Genomic DNA, 17,159 nt, shown 5'->3' on the forward strand with positions numbered 1-17,159 from the left:
CTCATACAGAGTGTCTCAAAATTTATTTTAAATAATTTCTAGCTTTAAACGGAACTAACTTGTTTAATTTAAATGAAACGCCCTGTATATTTTAGGAGAATTAGATGCACAATTTAATTGTGTATCAAATTGTATTATACCACTTTTTACCTATCCCTTCAAGTTTTCGTAGAAAACGCATTTTCTTATAATTTGGACCTCATTTATCAATATACCCGTGGAATATTGACATTTTAGATTGTTTTTAGCAAAACGATAATATTACTAGTCCATTTGTATGCAAAAAGAAAACTATATAAATCTTTACAAAAGAGTATACCATTAATTAAATATACTACCATTATTTCCGCCCAAATACTAATTAATTAATACTTAACTGTGTTCGTTAATAAATTATTCTAAATAAATGTGGATTTGAATCAGAATTCAATATAATAATAAGTTATGAAAATGAATGTCTCTGTTGTTATAAATAAGCATTTGTCAAAAAATCAAATATAATTTTTAAGGTGCTACTTTTTACCACACTGTCTAATACACATACAAAATTCAGTTTTTTAATATTTGGAGCAATTATTATTAATCAAAGCAAACAGTCAATTAATGTAGTTTGAATACTGGAATGATATTAATTGGTCCTCTTTAACAAATATTTATTTTTTTTTAAAAAAGATTTTTTTTTATTTTTTAATGAAATAAACAATCTATGTCGACAATATTAGTATCTGTACTCTTTAAAAATATGGTACATCTTTAAAAATGATCTAAAATGACATTATTCCATGGGTATATTAATCAAAGCAAACAGTCAATTAATGTAGTTTGAATACTGGAATCATATTAATTGGTCCTCTTTAACAAATAAGTATTTAATTTTTTTTAAAAAAGATTTTTTTATTTTTTAATGAAATAAACGATCTATGTCGACAATATTAGTATCTGTACTCTTTAAAAATATGGTACATCTTTAAAAATGATCTAAAATGACATTATTCTATGGGTATATTGATAAATGAGTTCTAAATTACAAGAAAATGCATTTTCGACGGAAACTTGAAGAGTTATGTAAAAAATGGTATGATACAGTTTGACAGACAATTAAATTGTGCATCTGATTCTCATAAAATATATAGGGTGTTCCATTTAAATGAAACAAGTTATTGCTGTTTAAAACTAGTAATTATTTAAAATAAATTTTTAGACACTCTGTATAAGGTAGTATAGTTTTTATTATTTCAACACAATAACTGATCAATAAATAAACTTCACTAAATATTTAGTATTAAAAACTTTGATAACCTTGGAGAAATGAAGCCTTAAAATTTTTACTGCAATTTCACAAAATTGAAAATATTTCAAAAACGGTAAGGTTTAAGTGTAATAAACCTTAATCAAATTTACCTTTATTTTAATCGTAGAAACTAAAAATGTAATAATATACAGGGTGTTAAACGGAAATTTTATTTGGGACACTCTGTAGCTTGTAAAAATATTTTTAAATTGTAGCTCTAATATTCCTTCAACGAACACAAAACTTACAATTTGTAAAAATCTATTCGTTTAGCTACAATACTCCGTGTCGTATGTGGTGAACAACCCTGTATATAGAATATTGTTTTTTTTTTATTTCAATGTTACAATCTATTTAACAATGGATTGTAACATTGGCATTCAATTATAAAATAAAAACTTATACCAAATGATCGAGTAAAAACAGCGTTAAAGACGGCTGGGGAATGACAATTCTCGAATTTTAAACTATACCACTTAAAAATCATTTTTACTCAATAAAAAAATTCTTAAGAGTCTATTACGCTGTACTGTTCGGATCGCTCTCAGGGGTCGGTTAAAGAGGGTGTGTAGCCGAAGGAAATATATATTATATTTCGAAGGAAATATATATTATATTTCAGAAATCTGCCTAAGACTTCCTGCCCAATCCTGTCGTGTTAAGCCACACCTAAAATTCCAAACACACTTGCTTTGATTAAGACTTGAATCAGGTTTGCAGAGCTTCAGCATTTGCCATAAAATAGCGAGCAATTTGTTACAAAATCAAATAAATTATATATCATTGTAATCACAAAACTTTAATCTATTTCGTTATTGTAACGGAATTTTAAATACGGTCTTTATTTTCGAGAAAATTTAGTCCAAACATAAGGAATATTTTGTTGATGTTTGGCCATCTAAAAACTTAAAAATAAAGAAGTTGTCTAAAATGTGCTACAATACGGATATAGTATAATCCTTTATCTTTAATTTCCTTCTTCATTGGTGTAAAAACAACTTTACAAGTTATAAGATAACGGAGATATGAAACATAATAGGCCCTGAATAGAGGCCAACATAAAAGATGTAAACCCTATTGTTCTTGTCGAGGTTCCTGTCAAATAAATATAAGAGTTATAATAAATGCACTGCATATGGACCATAACAGTTGAAAAATAGTAGTTGAATGTGATCCAACACAATATAATTTGTAAAGGAAACTTAAGACATTTTTCGTTACTATGAAAACAATTACAATTTGTAATTAAGATTAAGTACCTTGTTTTATAACTTGGAACTAATTCTATTTAACTTCATGATTAGATGTTTTGCTAAAACGATTTGAAAACGAGAACAATAACAAATCAAAAAATCTCACATAAAACATTATACTCAGCACGCCATAAATTATGCAAAAGTACATAAATACCTCGTTTTATTTTTACATATTATGAGTATATTTTCAGAGAAATAATTAAATATAATGTAGCATTTTTCCTGCCAAGATATCACGCCATTTTGATTATTCTTATCGATCACAAAATAGTCTTTATAATATTGATGATTTGATTCTTAGGAAGTATCGATCGTAATTATCGAATATTTTTTAAATTACAAAAAAAATAGTAAACTTTCAATGAACAGTGCTTTCCATAAAATCAATAAAATGACAAATATACGAAATAATATACATGTACTGATTTCTTTCGAAAATCGACAACTATGAAACTATGATCCCTTCCCCGACACAAACGGTACATTGTGAGACAGAAAACTGTAGAGAGAAACAAGCCCTATAACATATGATACAATATTTTGATAAACAGTGCTTTTCATAAAATCAATAAAATGAAAAATATACGAAATAATATACATGTACTGATTTCTTTCGAAAATTGACAACTATGAAACTATGATCCCTTCCCCGACACAAACGGTACATTGTGAGACAGGAAATTGTAGAGAAAAACAAGCCCTATAACATAGTGTTACGGATTCCGTGGGTCCACTATTTAAACTCACGATAAAATACTTAACGAATTTATTTTCTCACTTTATACACAATTACTAACTTATAACACACAACAAACTAACTATTTATAAGATTCCTTCACCAAATTGTCCGATTTTCAATTTCCACGCGGTATATTCAAATTTGAGACTCCGATCACGGCATCCGATAGTATTGAGGTAAATGAACGACGACTGTACCATGCTCCAACAACGAACGGGGGAAATGCCATCGGGCCATCTCGTTTATTAGCTATCGTGGAAAAGGGCGAAGGGCGTAGAAGGTGGAGTAAATACGGAATCATTCATAGAGTTTTAACAAAATTATTAATTAAAAATGAAGAAAATAAACTTTAAATTAAATTAAATCGATAATTTCAAAAATTGATGGAATGGATTAGATATTGCTTCAATATAACGCCTGTGTCTCAAAAGTGGCTCATCTCTATAACTTTTTTATTTTTTCAGATAAAAAAACGAGATTTGGTATACCGGGTGCGTCTCAAAAGTGGCTCACCCCCTATAACTTTTTTATCTTTTCAGACAAAAAAACGAGATTTGGTATGTTAGTATATGACATAAATTGGGATTGATTGGTGTATTCAAATGTTTTTGGTCACTTCCTTTTTCACCGGAAATGACTACAACTTTTGATTTTTAAATGGCACCCCCGGTATTTTTTTACTTTACTTGATAGAAAATGATATTCTGAATAGAATGACATATGTCAACTTTTGACATTCTCGCTTAATAAAAAATTGTGTTTTAAAATTGAATCTAGAGAGCCATGGCTACGTTAATAACACTAATTCTTCATCAAGGAGCCTTGGAAAAATAGATTTGATCGTCTAATGTTTTTAGTGTCTTGTCCTGGCCAGTGAGAAAATGCTCAAATCGTATTTTTAATCATTTTTCAATTTTTTCAAATGGAACGAGGGTGGCTCATTAGCATATTTGGAAAGAGCATTTTTTTACAAATAATTTGATACCACACACTTGGTATTTCGAGTCAAATTTTCGTTACGAACCGCAAGTTATAATTTGAAATAAACCATATGCGAAAATGTCAAAAGTTAACATATGATATGTCATTCTATTCAGAGTGACATTTTCTATCGAATAGAGTGTCATTTAAAAATCAAAAATTGTAGTCAGTTCTGGTGAAACCGGAAGTGACCGAAAACAATTGAATACGTTAATCAATCCTAATTTATGTTATATACTAACATACCAAATCTCGTTTTTTAACTAAAAAAATAAAAAAGTTATAGGGGTGAGCCACTTTTGAGACTCACCCGGTATAACATAAATGAGGATTTATTGATGTATTCAATTATTGTTTTTGGTCACTTCCGAAACTAAAGTTTCACTGGAAATGATTACAATTTTTCATTTTTAAATGATTCTCTAGATATTTTTTACTTTATTCGATAGAAAATGACTCTCTGAATAGAAATAGAATGATGTATCATAATAGGTCAACTTTTGACATTGTGACCGAAAAGAATTATATATATCGAGGAATATATCAATGATTCCTGATATATGTCATATACTAACGTACGAAATCTTGTTTATTTATCTGAAAAAATAAAAAAGTTATAGGGGGTGAGCCACTTTTGAGGTACCCCCAGTATATTCAAAGATATAGATTGGAAGAAATTAGGTATAAATATAAAATGGTGAAAACTTGAACCCTGAACCACCTGCAATTTGCTCAATGGCCCCAATAGATATAGTAATTGAAGAAAGAATGGACAGGCAAGAACATTCAGGAAGAACAGCGGAACAAAGTAGAAATAGAGTTTTGGAAATATGGTGTAAAAGATGGAGTAAAAACAGAAATGGGAAAGGCAAATGGACTAGAACACTTATAAAGGACCTAGAGTGTTGGATAAATAGAGAATATGAAGAACTGAGCTATGCCATGAGTCAATTTCTTCCTGGCCACGGTTGTTTCAGGTATTACCTGGCGACTCCAATGCTGATACCTTTTGGAATGTAACCGATGGACAGCTGAACGAAGAGTGCTATACAAAAACTAAGAGTCGATAAAATTAAGATTTCCGATCTAGTTCCAGAGATGATTCGATCTCTAGAAAATTGGAATGGTGTTCATACTTTTATGGAGACACTAATAGATATAAAAGAGAAAGAAGCTAGAAGTAACTAAACATCACAGTAGAACCGCCTCGAGAAGTAATGCCGAAAGTAAGTTCCTCGAGATACTCAAAGCGGTTTGTGGAGGTTTTTGAGTCGGTAAGGTACCTCAGAAGATTAATGGCAAACGACCAAGAGGAAGATCTCCGACGCGCTGGGTGGACCAAAACAAAGGAATTACCTATTGGTCACGGTCTGCAAGAGGTTTCTATAGCCGCTCAAGATAGAGAGGGATGGAGAACAACGATACGAGCAATTGAGAAGAAGAAGGTACCTCAACCACCCCGACAGTACCGCATACGGTCAGGTTGCAGATTTTTTCCTGGATACTGCATAAATAAGTCCTCAAAAAAATTGAATGCAACCTCTGAACAAATGGGATTAAAAATCAACATCTCAAAAGCCAAAGTGATGACAAACCTATTAATTAGCGGTGGAACATACACCGCGGCCCAGGCTAAGTGTGCATTAGAAATTTTTAGAAAACCACAATATTTAGATCGGATATTTTTTGCACATCATAGTTTTACAACGAGATAACGTGGACTAACAATATTTTCAATATGGCGACACTTCCGGATATACCGAAAATTGACAAGAATTTTCTTATTTTAAATGAGAATCCCTATAATTTAATTAATGTGTATACTACATATTTAAATTCTCTGTAAAATGTTATAAATTTTGATATCAAACACTCTCTAAGATTAACCGTTTTTGAGAAAAAAACGAGGGGTGAACAGCTGCAGGAGGTAAGTGTACATTCGAAAGGAAGTACGCGGGAATTTCTAGGAAGTACCAGGAAGTATATAGGATTTCCCAGGAGGTATACAGGATTTCTCAGGAAGTATACAGGATTTCCCAGGATTTATGATGGAATTCCAGAAGGTATGGAGGAGATCTACGATGAGATAGCTCAAAAAAATACGCATCAAATCACGAATATTGACCTCGTTTTGATTAAAATCACACAACAGACTCAGTGCATAACAAATAAATTTGAATTAAAACACTTACAGCTTCATTCCTTACAGAGCCTCGCAATTGGTGGAATAAATAGTGGTTTCAATTACACTTTATACTTTTTAGTTTACGATCATTCACAATGTTTAAAACACAATTAAAATTATTGGAGTGTCCTAGCAACAGAGCTTGCCAGTTGCAGTTGTATCCTGCCAGTTGCAGTTGCACTTGTATTGCTTAGTCAGTTGTATCCATAGAGAAAGCCTAATATTTAGCTTATAAAACAATCAACTTTTGATTTCTAACAACAATTTCTCTTGACGCATGACGGAAGATTATGAAAGACCAAAATGACATTTCTCGCAAATTTTGAAGTATAATTAGTGGAAAAGTTAAAAGTTTGATAATTTTTCCTTCTAATTGAAAAGGTTCAAATTAAAGTAATAAACTTCTACGCTAATTGAAACTACTAATTTATTCCACTAATTGCGAGGTTCTGAATGAAGCTTACAAACAATTAATTATAAAAGCCCCACAGACAAGAAGAAATTAAAAAGAAAAATCTATCGAAAAGATAAGCGATTAAAAAATGCATGTTTTTACTGCAAACGCGTCGTTTTCCTGTCATTATTTGATGACGTCGCGTCGTTGGGTTCTAAAATCAAAGTTGACAGACATTTCTTTAATAATAATGACATATAACAGATGCCATTAATATCCAGTGACGTCGTAATGGTTCCCGCGCTTTTGTTTCTGTTTGAATTAGTTTGGCGATGATTACAATATTTGGTGGATTGTTTTTTTTATACAAAAACACATAAATTAAGCAGCTTATTATCTGAAAGCAAAATAACACTGAACTCTCGACTGAACTGCTACGGACTAGGACTGATTTAAAATTGGAAGATAAAATGAATTTTAAGGCAGCTCAAAAAATATGTTCCATTGAAGTCCTTGAATTATTTAATACTGTTGCTGAGGGTGCAGGAACCAAGGAATAAATAAAATAACAATAAACTTAAGAATTATGAACTTAGCTATATGTTCCTATTTGGAAGAAAATTTGGATTTAAAAAGAAGGTTATCTAATTTATGGTACTGTGTGTTTTGTTTACGTATTTGGCGTAAATGGCTAATGATGAATAATAAGAAAATTGGAGAACATTTTATTTCAAGTAACTGTTACACATGCATCGAGTTGAACGCTCATGCTCTGATTAATTTAATTATACATTTTCGAGAAAATCCAAACCTCACAGAGGATATGTTCCTTCCTTTGCTTTTTAGCAGTCAAAGCTGTGAGAAAATATTCCGAGCCACAAGGTCCATGACAACAACGCAATCTACGGTAGTAAATTATAGTATTAAAGACATACTGCAACGATTGGACAGAATTAGATCGATTAATAATATTACCCATGATTTAAGAGCTATAATACGTTTCCCAAGAGAGCAGAAAAGATTTGAAAGAGTTCGTTCTAAGGGCCAAAACGATGCACAAATTGAAGCGCAGAGTGCAAATAATGAGGTGAAAGATATTGAAAATGTATTTACTGATCAATACATTGAGAATATTGTGATGGTCTCTTTGCAGGAAGCACTTGCTGTAACTGAAAAGCTGGGAAAGCAAGTTGAAAATTTTTCATGGAACTCCACCACTATACCAAAAAATTCAGAAGAACAATCTGCAGTAAGTGATGAAAACGAATCTGTCATTGATGACTTGCAAATAGCCGAAGAAAGTATTTTTGAAAATCAAGAGGAAGAGATAGATGATTTAAGAATAGGATCGACCAAACTAATGAGCAAACTAAACCAAACCAAACCAAACTTTTCTTTATCGAGTCGATTTTGGATACTTTTTTCAACTTTCTGTAAAGTTTGAAACTAATTACAAATTTCGTATGCTCAATAGTATCAGGAATTCCCAAAAAAATATATATATGGGATTTCCCAGGAGGTACTCAGGAATTCTTTAGCTATTAGGTGGTTTAGTGTACAGAATTTGGGTCAGCTGTTTACCCCTCGGAAAAAAACATATTTAAAATTTTTAGAGGATAAAATCTGCCTGTCAAGAAAATTTGTTGTGGTAAATGTCAAATTTAGTGATTACTGTAGCCACTGTGATATAGATAAAGAAAAGACTTGTGGCTATCTATTCAAAAATTAAATTGTTCAATTGTCATATAATAATATTGACCGTAGCTATCATGGAATTGAGCGATTAAAAAATTATCATATATCATTTTTTTCAAATAGAAACCCACTTTGTTATTTCACTAGTGAAAAGAAGTGACAATTGGAATCCGAATTTGACTTTGAAAATATATTTCTCCAATTCAAACCTTAGTTCCGTTTAAATCATACAATGCATAAAATAAATGGTGCCTTACCTTAGCTAGATAGGAATTTATCCAATTGACAAACGTCTTTTTCTGCACCCTCTCCTGTTCATCTGAAACAATAAAGACAGCAAATTAAAATTCAATCGCACCTGACCTTTAATGGGAAATTTGCCGGTCATGTAAACAGTCGGTTACTATTCATTGAATAGTAACATATTTTTCACCATTTGATTGATTGTCTATGTTTCAGCAAAAAAAAACTAAATAAATATTTGTTATTATAATGTTTAATATTAATGTTTTTAATATTAATCTGTTTACTTAAGTTTTTTGAAAATTAAGACAGTTAAAGGTATCATGTCATTTTATTAATTTTCGAAATATATAAATTAAAATCGAGGTTTGAACTCGACCTCTTTAATCTTGCCATTCAAAGAATAAATAAAATTTTACTAAGTATGAGATATCTCATGCGAAAGAAACGATTCTTTGCCAACTGAACAGTGGATAACGTATTATTATAGACATTTATCATAAAAACATTAAGTTCGAAGTATCCTTGTATCTGTAGAATACATAAGATTGTCACTTGAATCAGTCCAATGTAATTATTGAAAAGGTTAAAAATTCATAATCATTTCATAAAAAGTATAATTGTCCCTTATTTTGACGAGTATATTTATGAATTTGATTGCATATACAGTGTGGTCCGAACTGTATTCCGGAAACTTCAGCAGCATATTCTCCAGATAAAAATAAGTAAAAAAGTTCTTATAAGTTTATGTCCTAAAATGCTTAGTTTCGGAGATACAGGGTGTAGAAGTTTCATTTTTATTTCGATTTTTTCCAAATAATTTCTGAAGTAACATCAGTATTTGGATGAAATTTAGTGTCTGGGAGTTTTTTGATATGAGAAATTCGATTTTGATGTTAATATGGCTCCTACTTGTAGAGGGCGCCACCTACATATTTTTAATTGATTTGAAGAGTAATAACTTTTCGTCCGTACCTGTATAAATTAACTAAGTAAAAAAATATACATTTACGACGTTTTTAATGTAAAAAAGATCTCTTAATAAAAATCGCTATGAGTAATAGTTCTCGAGATATTTGAAATCGAAATTATCAATACCTGTCATCATTGACATAAATTAAACATGTTGACTACATAGTTAGTAGACGAAAATCATAAATTTGAAATGTTTTTGTGCCAGATCATCACCAATCATCATCTTTTCGAAGAAAATTTTATGATTAATTTAAAAATATAAAAATTTTCCAAATTTATCTTTTTAGTCCAATAACTATCTACTCAACATGTTTATTTTTTGTCAATAATGACATGTATTGACTATTCCCATTCTAAATATCTCGAGAAGGGTTGCTCGTAACGATTTTTACCAAGACATTTTACGTAAAAAAAATACGAAAATGTATATTTTTTTTAACTCAGCAACTCTATACAGGTACGGACAAAAGTGACCCACTCTTCAAAACAGATTAAATCACCTGTAGGGGGCGCCCCTCTGCAAATAGGAAGTCATAATGACATCAAAATCAAATTTCTCATGTCAAAAAACTATTAGACACCAATTTTCATCCAAATATTTACTACTTCAGAAATTATTTGGAAAAATCGAAATCTCGAATGAAACTTCTACACCCTATATCTCCGAAACTAAGCATCGACAGACGCTATATTTATAAGAAGTTTTTACTTCTTTATCTGCAGAATATGCTCCCTGAAGTTTCCTGAATACAGTTAGGGGACCACCCTGTATATGATTACAGGAGACTTTTCAGTCAGGAAATGATCAAATTGAAACTCTACAAACAAAAATAATATGTTCGATTGGACGCTTCTTATGGTTTCAATCCATAAAACGCAACATAGTATCTGTATGTCGGTAAGTGATTGTTAGTCAAATTGAACTCCTTCAACAGACGAGAGGGTCCAAAAACCAATCCTATGTACAGGGTGGGTCAAATTCGACGCTTTTAAATGGAAACACCCTTTTCTATAGGATATAGACAAAAACTAATATCGGTGTCTGGAGCTCAATTTTTGTAAAAAACATGATGGTGAAAACCGCATATCGATATCTGTTATCGTTTCGGAGTTACGGGTAACTTTTTTGCTATGGAAAATTTTGTATTTTTATGAAAACATTTCCAAAGCACCTTTTTACGTAGAATTTAATGGTTTAAGTATAATTTTTTTAAAATTAATAATTTAAGAATTTTCAACAGAAAATTTGATTCTTTATATGGGACACCCTGTATATTTTTAATTTATTGAAAATAATTTAAAATTACCTTTCCAAAAATATAACACACTTGATATTTTGCTCGATTCCTCTTCGAGATATATAGAATATATAAAAATTCGCCCGCTTTAAATAAGTAGGCTTTGAAAGGTACCGGCTGTAATGCAAAAAAATTCTAGCTGTGAGCATCAATTAAAACGAAAATAATATTTGCTATGAGAGATGAAGAATTTTATAACAATATAAAATATATTTAACCAACATCAACACATTTAAACTATATCTAATAACAATAAAAATAAATAGCAAACTAAGACATGAGATTTTGCTACAAGTGTTCGACATATCGACCGTCTTCTTTTATGGACAAACGGGGCAGTTTTTGAACATTTCTCGCTGAATTCATTAACTCAGTGGGGGTGAAAGATATCCTCTCATAACTGCTAAGTATTTCTAATCCTTGTCTAGATTATACGGAAGAATAAGGAACCTTTATTCTTCCGCAAATATATCCATAGGATTAGATCCATGGGCACTAAGTCAGGCGGTCTCGATGGCCAACGGCTGGGATCTCGGTTAGCTATTCAAATATTCTTGAAATCGGCTGCAAAAATTTGCTGATAACTTCAGCGTTTAGAGACGGTGCGTCGTCTTGCTGGAAAAATATGTTTTCCAGTTCCATTAAGGGAATATCATCAATAAGGGGTCCAAAGCCTACTAGTTAAAAGTGGCGAACTTTTAAAAATTCTGTATTTCGAAGGGGATTATAACAAAATATCAAGTGTGCTATATTTTTGGAAAGGTAATTTTAAATTCTTTTTAGCTAATTAAAAATATAGAGGGGGTCCCAAATAAAAAAATAATTTTTCTGTTGATAACTCTTAAATTATTAATTTAAAAAAAATTATACTTAAACCATTAAATTCTACGTAAAAAGGTGCTTTGGAAATGTTTTCATGGAAATACAAAATTTTCCATAGCAAAAAAGTTACAGCGATTTGTTAAAAATGCACATTTTTGAAAAACACCCCGTAACTCCGAAACGGTAACAGATATTGATGTGGGGTTTTCACCATCATGTTTTTGATAAAAATTGAGCTCTAGACACCGATATTAGTTTTCGCCTATCTCCTATAGAAAAGGGTGTTTCCATTTAAAACCGTCGAATTTGACCCACCCTGTACATATTTATCACAAAGTTTTTTTGGATGAATCTTGTCAAGATAGCACTAAGTTTCTCATTCATCCCAGAACTTCCACAAAAACAAAAAAAAATCTTAAATGTATACTGTATCTTTTAGATAAATGCCATAAGCAGTAAATATGAAACCAAGTTCTTCAACAAAGGCTATAAAACTTCAATCGATTTCCGTATTGTAACGGAACTTTAAATATGTCTTTATTTTCGAGAAAATTCAGTCCAAATATAAGGAATATTCTGTTGATGTTTGACAATCAAAATCTTAAAAATAAAGAAGTTGTCTAAAATATGTCTTACAATACGGATATAGTATAATCCTTTATCTTTAATTTCCTTTTTAATTTGTGTAAAAATACCTAGCCAGTTTTACATAAAACGTTAAATGTCGAACGCTTATTTTGCTACTTTTTCGGACTAATGAAATGGACTCTCTGGAAAGATGTGTCCCCCTTTCTTAAGAGTCTTATCCTTTCTTATCCATCTATAAGGTCGCGTTGATGAACCTCCCTCACATCTGCAATCCTGCATCATGAAATTTTCGATTGCAACCTAAATATTTATTTTGTACGTCTTTCAGGTGATGCAAATCAAACGGTGGTATTATTTGTGGTATTAATTGATATTTTATATACTCGCATCATTTTATTTTCCAATGATAAAATTACAAACTGGTTTATTGTAAATTGAAACAATCTCGTTCCCAATTAACAACGATCGTTAAATAAACGAACATCGAGGAAAATATTGCGGACAGAAATGGTAAGTAGACACGTACACGTCTTAAAAATAAAAATGACACAAACATAATAAAAATAAACGGAAGGTTATCTCTCTCTCGTGCCATTAGATAAAAGCATTTCGTGTTGTTTCGTATGTTGTTTATTGGTGCAGTAAATATTCTTGAACATTTTGCGCTAACTAATTTCAATGATATTATGTCTCTCTGATATTCTAGTTTCTTTCATTTTTTAAATGAATTATATACATTTAAAATGTCAGTTTGATTGTTGGTAAAAAATATGTAAATATTATTTCTCTACATCTACAACGTTTCGGATAGTTGTAAATTGTAGACTGTATGAGAGGTGAGAAGTTAATCACTTGTTAATCACCGCGACTTTACAGATATATTGTGTATCCCCCTTTCTTGAGTTATTTTTTTTTTTGCAAGGAGAAAAAATCTTCAAAAGACACCTGTGCATTGTTAGGTTCAGGTAGTGTGGGATTTTTACCCACTAAAAAAAACCTTGCGAAGACCAGCTGCTGATAGAAGAGTGATGGAACCACCTATTCGGTATTACTTCAGCAACCTCAGCATTGTCCTTTTCCGTTAAAGAATAACCCTTATCTCTCCTGATTATTGCAGAGATTTTCTCTGCCCTTCTTTGGCCCTTATAATTCTCGCAGCCGTGTCACATACGGCACTCCAGACCACTTCAGATTCAAGCATACGAGGGACAATGCTGGCCGTTGTCAGTCTCTCCCCCACCACATGCTCAAGAGCCCATCTTTCGTCGCTGCACTGCCGGCACCCAAAAAAAGTGTGCTCTGCATCATCCACGTGGTCACAGTAGTAGCATCGTGTTGTGTTCGTTAATTTGAAACGATAAAAATATGCCTCAAAGCACCCATGGCCCGATAAGATTTGTGTGAGGCAGTAATTTACCTCGCCATGTGTTCTTTTGATCCAAGCTCTCACATCAGGTATCAAAAGCTTGGTCCATTGCCCCACATGCGTTTCCTGTTCCCAACTCTCCTGCCATAGATCTAAAGTAATTTCCCTTTCTTCCAACTTTCCTCTCTTTCTCCATGCTCTGACTCGCTCACCTGCTTGTAATTCAACTGGTATGGTTCCTGAAATAACCATCAAGGCGTAAGGAACTGCATATTCGCATAGCAACCCTCCTCTGCACTTTCTGACAGAGTGTTTCAACAGGTGCCGCGTAAAGCAGAATTGAGTGGGTTACAGCACTAAGGAGTTTTCTTTTTTGCTCAGTGCGTCCATCTCTGTTCGGCATTAACCTGGATAGTAGCAGAGCTGATCTCTCCGCTTTTTTGCACCCATGTTCTATGTGTCTTTTCATTGTGGCTCCACTATCGAGAATAAAAACTTCCGCTCGTTTAATAATACTGCCTCCGTTTGTTCTGGTGCAAGTTCTAGTTTTTTTACGTGTATCCATTCCGCAATTCTTCCTATAGCAATATTTGCATCTGCTACAACTTGTCCTTTTTTTTACACTTACTATGACAGCAAGGACATCAGCATATGCTATTAATTTCACGTTCTTTGGCATTTCTAGTCTAAGTACGTCGTCGTAGTACAAATTCCAGAGGACAGGACCGAGTACAGATTCCTGCGGAACTCCACATGTCACGTGTATTTCGGAATTCTCAGTAATCTGCAGCTTTCTCTCTGAGAGATAGCTCGTGATCATACGTCTTAGGTAAGGTGCGATATTTCTTTTTCCCAGGCATTCAATTATTTCTCTCCATGGTGCAGAGTTAAAAGCGTTTCGCACATCCAAAGCCACAAGTAAGCAGATCTTTCGATTTGCCCATGCCGCATTTTTTGCATCCTTTGCAATGCTGAGAACTCTTCCCATTGCATCGACCACAGAAAGCCCCTTTTGAAAGCCAAATTGTGCTTTCTAGCCCCTTTCGAAAGCCAAAAAGCCGGTCTTTTATAAGATGTTCTAATACCTTTCCTATGAAGTTTAGTAGACTTAGGGGGCGATATGATACGCTCTTCGTTTCTGGCTTTTCTATGAGCACAAGTTTTGCCAAGCTCCAAGCACTGCTCAGGGATCTGCACCAACGCGCTTTTTATAACCTCTGCGGGAAGCCTATCTGGTCCTGCAGCCTTCTTGAGTTTACGATTTATAATTCGTCACACAGTCTCAGGGCTTTGAGAAAATCCAATATCTGGGACAGTTTTACAGATGTTACATTTCCAGCTCCAATATCAGTCGTACTATAGTTTATCCTCCTCTACAGTGATGAGGTGTTCTGGTGTTTCCCCATTTTCCCGACAAAATCTACATTCGACGTTGTTTCTTAACTTCAGTCTACTAGGGTGTTCATTGAGGAAACAGTGTCCTGCTAAAAACCCCGTGACAATCCGAATTTTTTTTTAAAACAAGAAAAATCTTTGGCCGAAAGTCAAAACACTTTTACTTTTACACTGGACGCGCATTTCGCTAACCATGTTAGCATCATCAGCAGATGATTAAAACTAAACTTATATCTACAAATTGAGCATTTATATACTCGCTCAGTTGGTTCTGAGTGGGCGTAGCAAAAAATAGCCAAGCGAGTCAAAACCAACGAAGCGTAACAATTAGTTACCGAAACTAGAGCAGTAGGAACAGAGAACTGGAAGAAATTGGCCCATTGTGTCTCATATGCATCTAATTGCCTGTACTTTGAGACTTGTTTAACTAATTTTAAATTATTAATATCTATACAATGTTCTTTATCAACAATATGTTCAGCAAAGCAATTTTCAGCTCCATTTATGTCGATTTAGTAGTTACAATATGATTTAGATCTTAGGTTAGACATTACATTACGCCTTGTAATAGTATTTAACCACTATAATAATTATTAAAATTCTACAATGTCATTTACCAACAAAGAACATCATGAATAAATATAGTCATTAGTTTTAAGTAATATACAACTGTGTTTTCTTTCTCTGTACATGCCTGGCGCCCAATATCTATTTTTTTTGTTTATTGTTATTAATTAGTTTTCTTTCCAGTGAAATACCTTATCCACGACTGCTCTCCGATGAAAAGCTGCCGTTCGCAGTGGTAGTTGTTATAAAAAACGCTACATCTAGAAATGGTAATCTATCGTTGTTCTCAATTTCGTAGGTAAATTTACGGAAGGATTATTTAATTTAGATATCAAATTATCTATGGTATCAGAATGTGTGTCAAAAACAGCAAAAATATCATCCACATACCTAAATCATACTCTTGGAAAATGCTCAAACTGATTTTTAGTCTCAACTTCAAACATGCTCATAGAATAGATTAGCCAAAAATGGAGACAATGGATTACCCATCGCCGTACCTTCCCGTTATTCAAAAATAGGCCAGGAAACATAGTTTATAATGCACGGGTAGATATAAATAATTCGTTAGACCCATTAAATTTTCCAGTCGATTTTTGAAAATAAAATAACTGCAAACCCATAACTCTTAACAATTTTATACCTACTAAATTATTCATTGCGATCTGAGATAAGATCTAAGAAACAAGGCGTAAATTCTCTTTACCGACAGAAGATAAAATTCCAGACACCACGCACCAGTAATTAAACAGTCCTCAGCTGTAACTACATGTTTTCCATCTAAGGAAGATTGCAGATATGAAAACTCTCACTTCCAAGTCATAAATGATCCATGACCAATTAAAGGCAACGTTATCAACGCTGCTCTTAGTTACGGACACCGTTGCAGCTAGTTTTATCTCTCTTATTTTGTTCCGCCAATTAAATAGATCACTTTGCTGTGCCTTTCTATATTCGGCGTTTCGCTTGGCTGGATCAATGTCTGGGTCAAGAGGCTAAAAGACGAGAGAAGAAAATTATGTAACAAATAATACAGGGTGTAAAAAATAGATGCTGGACACATGTGAGTGATACATGTGAGCATATATGAAAATAAAAGAAAAAGTTCGTATGAACAGTTACCCTAAGAGGATTCCTGAGAAGGTTGTGGTTATAGCGACAAAGAAGACTTAAGGTAATGTTTTCTCATTATTTAACTATAATATTAACTAAAGCATAGGTATATTTTATTTTCCTGTTGAAATATTCTGTGTTTTTCTTATTTATTTGATCTGACATAGGCATTATATAGCATGTGTATGTATTTAATGAACTAAATGCCATCGTTTACTGTCCCTTCATGCCGATTTTTTTGGTTCATTATG

The 17,159-nt window shown here is 32.6% G+C and overlaps 1 protein-coding gene across 1 annotated transcript in view; it reads right to left on the reverse strand.

Annotated features, from left to right (window-relative positions):
- Window positions 1-17,159, reverse strand: part of LOC115888530 — a 239,032-nt gene that overhangs the window by 190,028 nt on the left and 31,845 nt on the right. The window contains 1 exon segment of the mRNA XM_030908278.1: window positions 8,799-8,860. Coding sequence (XP_030764138.1) covers window positions 8,799-8,860 — 62 coding nt within the window.

This window comes from Sitophilus oryzae, unplaced genomic scaffold (assembly GCF_002938485.1).
Source record: "Sitophilus oryzae breed Bouriz unplaced genomic scaffold, Soryzae_2.0 scaffold_801_pilon_pilon, whole genome shotgun sequence".
NCBI classification, from domain to species: Eukaryota; Metazoa; Arthropoda; class Insecta; order Coleoptera; family Curculionidae; genus Sitophilus; species Sitophilus oryzae.